Consider the following 9,022-nt stretch of genomic DNA (forward strand, 5'->3'; position numbering starts at 1 on the left):
GGAATTTGTGGAATATTGTATTTTACGCCTGGAACCGTTACGAACAAACAAGCAAACAATAATCGATCGCAGCTACGATGGATACGAACCAAGGGGGGGCAGAGGCGCCCGGCGAGAAGAAAGAGGTCGAGGAGGAGGAGGAAGGGGACACGGAAAAGGATGAAGAGGAGCCGCAACAAGAGGAGGAGGAACGGAAGAAGCCGGTGTGCTGGTTCGGGTCCAACTGTTTCCGCAAGAGTAAGAAGCACCTCAGCAAGTATGCCCACCCCGCTTCAACTGGCAAATCGAGCACAAACCTGCTCGCCACTGCTGCGGGGGCCGTAAAGCAGATCTTACAAGGTTCGGATTTCGCTCATTTCATTTGCAATTTTGATTTATTATTTATTTTTAACGCAATCAATTTGACACATTTGACTGATATAATTGAAGGCAAGAGAAAGCGGGAGGAGAGCAAGGTGGAGGGGCAGGAGGAACAAGAAGAGGGTGGGTCAAAGAGATTGAAGCCATTTGAGGGCGATGAAGAGCCAACACAGCCCGACGAGGGAGAAGAGCAGGAAGCGTTTGCCGCCGTGGAACCCACACTAATCGTCACCGAGGACTGTGGCGACGACGAAGGCCCCACGCAAATCATCGAAGAAGTAGTGGAAGTAGAAACCACCCAAATGGTCGTGGAAACGCTCGAGGCGGTACTCGCTGGCCACCCCCAATGCTTAAGCCGCGTGCACTGTAGTGGTGCCGCACGCCTGTGCTGACGCCTCTCTTCATTCCTTCGTTCCCCTCAGGTGCAGACGAAGCCGAAGCTGACCCGGCAGTTCTCGTCTCAAATGCACTTGGACGCGTTCCTGGACAAGATGAAGGAGCGAGAAGAAGAGAACAGGGATGGAGAGAAGCAGAAGGAGAAGCAGAAGGAGGCTGGGGCTGACGGTGGTGGCGAGGAGCAGGAAGCTGACACCGGTGGCGAGCCTACGCAGCTGATCGTCACATCGATGGAAGGCGATGGCGCGCTGCCGTCGACCACCACCGCGGCGGAAGACGCACCCACCCTGCTCGTCGAAATGGAGGAGGACAACGCAGAGCACGAGAAGAAGGACCAGGAGGAGACGAAACCAGTGGAGAAGGCGCCGCTGGAAGCGCCCAGCCCCGACCTTCCGGAGGGCTATGTCGACGCCTGGGACAACGAAAACATCAAGTACCCCCACCACCTCTGACCTGACCTGACCTGGCCTGACATGATCGAGTGTTGACCATCAACTTCAAAGTGTGTTGTATTCGCCCGACTGACTCGAGTCGTGTTTTCCTCCTCCTCCTCTCTCTCTCTCTCTCTCTTGCAGGCTTCCGTGCTCCCCACAAAACACGTATCGGCGGGTGGGGACTCGCTCGCGTCGCCTGCTGTCCAGGTGGTACCTGATTCACACCGTTCTCTCCGTTCCCATGCGCTCCTCGCTCGACCTTCAAGAAGCGGTACTCCACCAAATGCCCCACCACACCACCACGGCCTGTCCACCGACACCCCACCAAACGTAAGCCGACATGATTCTTCTTCTTCTTCCAGATCATCGCCTACAACTGTACGGAGGACTCCAAGTATGCGCAGTACTGGGACTTCTCCGCGCTTCACTACTTCTTCCAGCAGTTGGCCACCAAGGAGGAGTTTGACACCTTCTTCGACACCACGCTGCCGTTCATCATCCGAGTGCGTGCCCTCCCTCCTCCCACCGACCCGCGTGGGTCCGCCGGCTTGAGGCTGAATCACTGCTCACACCCTACATGCGGTGTTTGTTGTGTGTCGGTTGCGCTGCGATGACGCACACGCCAGCTTGCCCTGCGTCTTCCCGAACTGTTCAGCGAACCCACGCCTCTGCTCGCTATGGGCGAGGATCGAACCCTCGTGCTGACCCAGGAGCAAGTCGCCTGCCTTCTCGCCAACGGCTTCCTGTGCACATTCCCGAAGCAAGGACCACAAAAGAAAGGTGCGCCTCTCCTTCAACCAACTATCATCACCACCATCACCACCATCACCACCATCACCATGTTTGACTTACCCTATAAATCTCGTGGCGTGGCGTATGGCCGGGGCACAACAGGGCGCAAGGGCCAGTACCCTTCGTTTTCGTTCCACACCCTGTTCATGGGCGCCGGCGAGCGATGCCTGCCCAACCAAGCGGCCAAGCTTCGCTGCGTCTTCCACTATTTTGAACGGGTCGCACACAAGAGTGCGTCATGCCGGCCATGCTGCTCTGCGTCTGCTTTGTTGCTTTTGCTCTCTGACGCATGTTTTCCCGACTTCTCCCCCCCCCCTCTCTTTTCCAGTGCCCACGGGTGTCGTGTCGTTCGAGCGACGGGTGCTCGAAGACGAACCGCCGTGGGGCGAGTGCGATACCGGTCTTGCCGAGCTGATCATTTCCGACGATGGCTGTATTGAGGACGTGCAGGAGGAATGTCTGCAGATTGACTTTGCGAACAAGTAAGTGCCGCACACAACACACACACACACACACCACACACACACACACACACACACACACACACACACACACACACACACACACACACACACACCACACAGTACAATGCTCATTTCCTCGGCAGGATGGTCGGCGGTGGCGTGCTGGGCTACGGCTGTATTCAAGAGGAGATCCGATTCATGATCAACACCGAGCTCATTGCCTCCCTGCTGTTCACTGCGCGACTGCAGGACAACGAGTGCCTGCTGAGTACGTGGAGAGAACCTTCGGCGCCTTGAGCGCTCGCGAGCGATGATGGATTCGCCTTTTACTAACCACCGGCCTTGGCGTTGAGTAGTCACCGGAGCGGAGCGGTACTCCAAATACACCGGCTACGCCAAGACATTCCGCTATGCGGGTGACTATGAAGACCAGACGCCCCGGGACGAGCTCGGGCGCAGACGAACGCAGGTGATCGCCATGGACGCTCTGGTACGAGTCCTTTTTTTAATACCTCTATATTGTTTTCTACATATATTTGTTGGTTCCGAACCAACCCAAACTTGATCGCTTGTGCGTCGACAGTTTTTCGGGAGCTACTCCATTGGCCGTCTCGCCCAGTACCGGCTCGAGAACATCGAACGAGAGCTCAACAAGTGCTACGTGACGTTCTCCACGCCCTCCATTCCTCCGCTCGACACCACCCCAGTCGCCACCGGGTACGCGCCCCTCGTCACCATCTCACGCGCCTCATTTCTTCTCGCTTCGGCTGTTTAACAACTTTCCCTCCTTCCGCTTTAATTGTATAGTAATTGGGGTTGCGGCGCCTTTGGCGGCTTTCACGACGTCAAAGCGATCATCCAGCTCATGGCCGCCGCTGTAGCCGGTCGCCCTTTGAGGTGAGTTCTCGCCACACATGTGTCTGCATGATCACCATTTCCTGACCCAATTGAAAGGTACTTCACGTTCGGCGAGCCGGGTCTGGCCAACGCGCTCAAGGAAGTCTACGCCTTCCTGCGGGAGAAGCGCGTTACCGTGAGTGCGTATTCCTCCTCAGAGGGTGCCTGGAACGGCGGCACGCTGACGCGATACCTTCGCTGTGTGTTGACAGGTGCTCTGTGGGAGGTGCTGTGCGATGTGAGTGGCGAGGTGACGGCCTATCTCGATCGCTCGCAAGGGGAAGGTGAAGACGACGAGGAGGAGGACAACACGCCACCCATGTCGGCGCCCCAGCTGTTCAATCTCCTGTTCGACCGGTTCGACGTCACGCCCAAAAGCCCCAACGTTGAGGATGGGCAGCCAACGGCGCCGCCTGCCAAAGGTAAGGAAAAGGTGCAGAACGACGAAGACGATGAAGCTACCGTCGAGTTGTAGATCTCGCCAACCCACGAAGGCGATTATAAATATTTTTTATATTACTCAACGAATCAGCCGCCCTCGTCAAAACAGCATCTTTGCTTTCGAGGTCCCGCCGGTGGTGTTCATTTTATTTTATTACCACTTTATCAGAGATATTCATGTTGACTCGGGTTGGTGTGCCTGGTGCTGCAGGCAAATTTTTCAGTGCTACGCAGAGTCGCGTGGCATGGCTCTAAAAGCGACTCCACGGTAACCTAGCCATTCCTTTTTTGGTATGTGAAACCTTTTTCGTACTGCACGTGCGAACTGGTACGGGCTAGAAGGCCAGACAGAGAAGGTGCAAGTAGGCCCACAGTCCTCTGTTGTTTGTTTGGAGGTTGTCTCAAGACCCAGTTTGGAAGGTACCATACTTTACCTTGCACCCTCCCTCCCCCCCCCGACCTGGTCGACTTGCTTCTTTTCTTTTAAAATCTCGAACACAAGTTGCCTCCACTTGAACCAAACCGAGTTCTTCTTCTTCGCGCGTTGGAACGTTCTTCAAGTCGAAAGGGTCGAACGAACAGAGAACAGCGAAACATCACCCACCTCCTCCAAACAAAACAGAAGAAGAGAGATGCAGCAGCCACAGGGTGTCGATGCGGGCTCGAACTACAACAGCAAGATGGGCCAGAAGACCATCGTGCGCGTTCGTGCCAACGCCAAGGCCGTCGAGAGACAGGAGAAGGTCAGTCCCCCCCCCGCACCTCACCCCCCCCCAATCCGCCCCCATCAGAGAGTTGACCTTCGTTGGCCGTGGGATGCTCACCATCTCTCTCGCCACTACCCAACCATCGACACAACAAGAACAGATCTTCACGAACTGGATCAACTTCATATTGAGGCAGCGCGGCCTTCAGATCTCGAGCGTGCTCAGCGACCTCGATGACGGCCTCATCCTCATCCAGCTGGCCGAGATCCTCATCGGTAAGACCGTCGCCGCCTACGAGAGGAACCCCAAGCTCATGGTGCGCACCACGCTGCGCAACCCATTTCCCCCCATGAAGCCAATCGATCTCACGCGAAGACGAACGTGCAACAACACAGGCTCAGAGACTGTCCAACATCTCCATCGCCCTCAAGTTCTTCTCTGACAACCACGTCAGGTGTACTGTCGGCCCCAAGTGTACGTACTGCCCATCGCCTTCACCCCCCCATCAATCCAATCTCATCATCATCATCATCCAAATTATAGCGATCGCCAGCAATGACGAGAAGACGATTCTCGGGTTCATCTGGCTTCTCATCCGTCAGTTCCAGCTCAAGAGCTCCACCGATTCGGTGGCCGCCGGCCGACTCTCGTCAGCTCGTACCGCCACCCCCCCCCTCTTGCGTCTCTCGGCTCGTTCTGATCTTTGACTGTGTGGGGGCGGCCGCTGACCAAAAGGCGACGAGGACCTGGACGTGCTGGAGAGGGAACTGAGGAGGGCCATGGAGGCCGCTCAGCAGAAGCCCGCCGAGCAGCCGGCTGCACCCCCCGCGGCCGCCGTTGCCGTGGTCGATTCGGAGAAGAAGGTGCAGCGCGAGAGGACGAAAGAGAAGCCCGTCATCAAGGGTCCGTACACCACTTCCTCGGCCCTCGTGTGTCGTGTGTGCCTTGTGTGTCGTGTCGTGTGTGTCGTGTCGTGTGTCGTGTGTGTCGTGTGTGTCTTGTGTGTCGCGTGTGTCGTGTGTCGTGTCGCCGATGATGGGCTTCTTCAACTCATGTTGCGCCGCACACACGTGTGTAGACGGCACGCATTCGACCGTCGTGTCGGAGTCGCTCAAGGGAACCAAGTTCAGGGTGAAGCAGGCACAGCTGGAGGACAGGTGCAGCAAGTGCTCCCAACTCATCTCCGACGAAACTATGATCCAGGTCGACTCGGGCGCAAAGTACGGCTCTCTCTCGCGCGCGCACGACACCACGACACGACACACGCGACAAACACGACACACGACACCCACCGGTATGTGAATTTTCTGTTGCTGACGCGACCAACGGTTGGGTGCGTGCCCAGCTACCACATGAGCTGCTTCACATGCTCGGCGTGCTCGGCGGCGTTCGACGACGTCTACTGGGAACACGACGGCAAGGCCCTGTGCGAAAAGCACTACCTGCAGGTAAAGAAAGACCCAGCCTCTCGTGTGTATCAGAATCACTGTATGGTGGTGCCTCACCGCCCTTGGACGCGCGCAGACGGCCGGAAAGGAGTGCGTCAAGTGTTCGGAGCTGATCAGTGGCCCACTGGTCAAGTACGTGTTCGCCCCCTCTCCTATGATGGCAGACCAGACACAGACCGACGCCTCACCTTCTCGTTTTCTCGCATGGCGGTGCGCAGGGCGATGCACCAGAACTGGCACTACTCCTGCTTCGTGTGCACGACCTGCCAGAAGCCCTTCGAGGGCGACTACTGCACCATCTCCAACGCGCCCTACTGCAAACAGGTAAGCGCTACCGATCATGAATGGCCCTCCACCGCACTGTACGACCTGCTGACACGACTACGTGCTGTCCTACGCGTGTTGCAGGACTACTACAGGAAGAAGGGGTGGCTGTGCGCCAAGTGTGACAAGGTGGTGGGCAAGGGAGACAAATCGGCGCTGGGCAAGGCGTGGCACAAGGGGTGCTTTGTGTGCACCACGTGCGATCAACCCTTCGGCTCGGCCGGCTTCTTCAACCTGGGCGGCAGGCCATACTGCCCCGTCCACTACAGAGAGAAGAACACCGCGGCCGGCCTCACAGCTTCCGGCAGCCGCCCCGCGGTCACCGCCACCAGCAGCAACTAACTACGCACCTCTCATCTTCTCCATTTTTATTCCTCCAAACGCCACTACTTGAGCTGACGTGTCAGCCCCAACCAACAACAACCAACCAAGAGTTGAAAAAAACAACCAACACCAAGCTTTCGTGTAGAGAACAGAAAAGAAGTCTCTGTTGTGATGTTGAGATGTTGAAATGGTGTGTACAAGAGTTAGAGCTTCTTTTCGACCCACTGCTCGAGACCACCGGCGAGTACGATCTCCTGGGCGACGGCCCCCACGGGCGGGAAGGCAAACTTGCGGCCGTCCACGCTCAGCACCGACGACTTGAAGTCGAGCACGGCCTTGAGGCCCGTGCGCTGGGTCAGTTCATTGGTACCCTTGTCGCTCGCGGCCTTCTGCTTGAGGTAGTCGACCAGCTCGGGCACCTCGATCACCAGGTAGCCGTTGTTGAACGCGTTACGCTTATACGTCTCCGAGAACGAACCCGCCAGCACCAGCGAGATGCCGTAGTGCTTCAGACACGTCGCCGCCTGCTCTCTGTTGTCGGTTGGTTGGAGTAGAAGAGGGTGAGCGAAGACGAAGCGAGTGTGAATAACGGGAAAGGTGGTGTGGCCTACCGAGAGCTGCCGGTGCCAAAGTTGTAGCCCGAGACGAGCAGGTCGCCCTTGCGCGCCTTCTTGGTGAACGCGGGGTCGTAGTTCTCCATCGAGACCTCGGCCTGCTGCTGCGGACTGATGTCCTCGTTGTAGGTGTACTTGCCTAGAACGAACGAATGAGCACGAAGGCGCAAATAGAGGGAGGGAGGGGGCGACGACGAATGGACAGCGCGTGGGTACCGGGGTAGATGCCGTCGGTGTTGATGTTGTCCTGGTGGCAGAAGACCAGCTCGCCTTCGAGCTTCTCCACGAAGCCGGGCAGGATGGCCACAGTTTCGCCTTCGCCAGAATCCTGCGTGTCTATGCATGCCCACAACGCGTCCGACACACACAACACACAACACACACAACGCAGTCGATCGTGTTAGGTCGTAACTCGGGCTGTGGTGCTGCTTAGGGGGGGAGGGGAGTGAACGCACCCTTGGAGTTGACTTTGACGCTGCCCTGGGCCGTCAGGCCGTTGGCACCGGGACCACCCGGCGCCTTGATGATGCCCGCCAACGCCGAAGCCGCCACCACCTCCGGCGACGCTACACACACGAAGAGGACACGGTCAACCATCACTCGCGCGCGTGTTGTGTGGTGTGTGTGTGTGTGTGTGTGTGTGTGTGTGTGTGTGGTACCGAGGTAGACGTCGGCTTCGCGCGAACCCATGCGCCCCTTGAAGTTTCGGTTGGTTGCCGAAATGCCCACCTCGCCGGCCTTCAGCAGTCCCGCCCCGAGACTGCAGCCGCCGCGGCGTAAGTCATTAACCCGATTGGTCGCCATTTTGATAAATCATTGGGCGAGTGTGAGGGGTGCGTACCCAATGCAGGGACCGCAGCCGGGCGGGAGGGGAATGGCGCCGGCGTCGATGAGGGCCTGCCAGTCGCCCCGCTTGGCGCTGTCACTTTCGACCTCGCTCGAGGCCGCCGCAATGTACAGCTCCACGCCCTCCGCCACCTTCTTGCCCTGCTCATATTGGGGGGGGGGTATCACCGCCTATCAGGAACCACGCCCGTGTGCGTGTGCGTGTGTGCGTGTGTGCGTGTGCGTGCGCGTGTGCGTGCGCGTTGGTCGTACCCGCAAGACGTTGGCGGCGGCGGAGAGGTCCTGCACGCGGCTGTTGGTGCAGGACACGATGTAGGCCTTGCTGACCTTGATCCCGCGGCGCTCCATGTCGTCCACGCTGTGCATCACCTTTACATGATTGGGCCTGCGCGCACCCGCCACCGGGAGGGCGGGCAGCAGAGCTTAGCCTACATCCACTCTTTTGGGCGGTGTTTGGGGGGGGGGCGCACCCAGAAACGTGCGGGCGGACCGTGGAGAGGTCCAGCACGAGCTCCTTGGCGTAGAACGCGCTGCGGTCCGCTGCCAACACGTTCTCTTCTAACTCCTATTCGATTTAGGTCCGATTGGGGGGGGGGGTTAAGGAGATCACTCATAAAAGAATGAACTAAGCGAGCGATGGGTTGGGGTGAGGGAAGGGGGGGGGGGAAGGCGCGCAACCGACCTGGATGGTGCGGGAGTTGATGCGGGGGTGGTGCTGGCCGTGGCCATCGACGTCGGAGGCGATGGGCTTCCGCTGGCCCCGGGCCGACGCGATGTACGACTCCCTCTCGCGCAGCCACCCGATCGTGTGGTCGTCGATCGGGAACACGCCTGTTGGCACCAACACGCGCACACGGTTACAGCGACGTTGAGTGCGTGCTTGTGTTGCGTTGTGTGTGTGTGTGTGTGTGTGTGTGTGTGTGTGTGTGTGTGTGTGTGTGTGTGTGTGTGTGTGTGTGTGTGTGTGTGTACTAC

The 9,022-nt window shown here is 58.1% G+C and overlaps 3 protein-coding genes across 3 annotated transcripts in view; 2 read left to right on the forward strand and 1 right to left on the reverse strand.

Annotated features, from left to right (window-relative positions):
- Positions 1–77: 77 nt before the first annotated feature.
- Positions 78–3,818, forward strand: ACA1_061630 (poly(adpribose) glycohydrolase, putative; the record flags this gene model as incomplete). The annotated part of the gene is made up of 14 exons (XM_004339388.1): positions 78–339; positions 430–686; positions 789–1,189; positions 1,332–1,461; positions 1,553–1,693; positions 1,817–1,970; positions 2,085–2,213; positions 2,311–2,464; positions 2,590–2,714; positions 2,803–2,936; positions 3,030–3,163; positions 3,254–3,343; positions 3,401–3,483; positions 3,556–3,818. The coding sequence occupies 14 exons, from the start codon at positions 78–80 to the stop codon at positions 3,816–3,818; spliced, it is 2,457 nt and encodes an 818-aa protein (XP_004339436.1).
- A 598-nt stretch (positions 3,819–4,416) lies between these two features.
- ACA1_061640 (uncharacterized protein) lies at positions 4,417–6,605 on the forward strand (the record flags this gene model as incomplete). The annotated part of the gene is made up of 10 exons (XM_004339389.1): positions 4,417–4,527; positions 4,652–4,807; positions 4,887–4,969; positions 5,045–5,148; positions 5,227–5,394; positions 5,570–5,711; positions 5,837–5,939; positions 6,016–6,071; positions 6,158–6,263; positions 6,348–6,605. The coding sequence occupies 10 exons, from the start codon at positions 4,417–4,419 to the stop codon at positions 6,603–6,605; spliced, it is 1,287 nt and encodes a 428-aa protein (XP_004339437.1).
- Positions 6,606–6,790: 185 nt separating this feature from the next.
- Positions 6,791–9,022, reverse strand: part of ACA1_061650 (homoaconitase, mitochondrial precursor, putative) — a gene marked incomplete at both ends in the record, with an annotated part of 3,545 nt that continues 1,313 nt past the window's right edge. The window contains 9 exons of the mRNA XM_004339390.1: positions 6,791–7,118; positions 7,199–7,340; positions 7,418–7,537; positions 7,657–7,767; positions 7,861–7,961; positions 8,043–8,188; positions 8,300–8,432; positions 8,518–8,561; positions 8,730–8,878. Coding sequence (XP_004339438.1) covers positions 6,791–7,118; positions 7,199–7,340; positions 7,418–7,537; positions 7,657–7,767; positions 7,861–7,961; positions 8,043–8,188; positions 8,300–8,432; positions 8,518–8,561; positions 8,730–8,878 — 1,274 coding nt within the window. The remainder of the gene's footprint in view (positions 7,119–7,198; positions 7,341–7,417; positions 7,538–7,656; positions 7,768–7,860; positions 7,962–8,042; positions 8,189–8,299; positions 8,433–8,517; positions 8,562–8,729; positions 8,879–9,022) is intronic.

The sequence above is a fragment of the Acanthamoeba castellanii genome (assembly GCF_000313135.1).
Source record: "Acanthamoeba castellanii str. Neff unplaced genomic scaffold scf7180000084599, whole genome shotgun sequence".
Lineage (NCBI taxonomy): Eukaryota > Discosea > Longamoebia > Acanthamoebidae > Acanthamoeba > Acanthamoeba castellanii.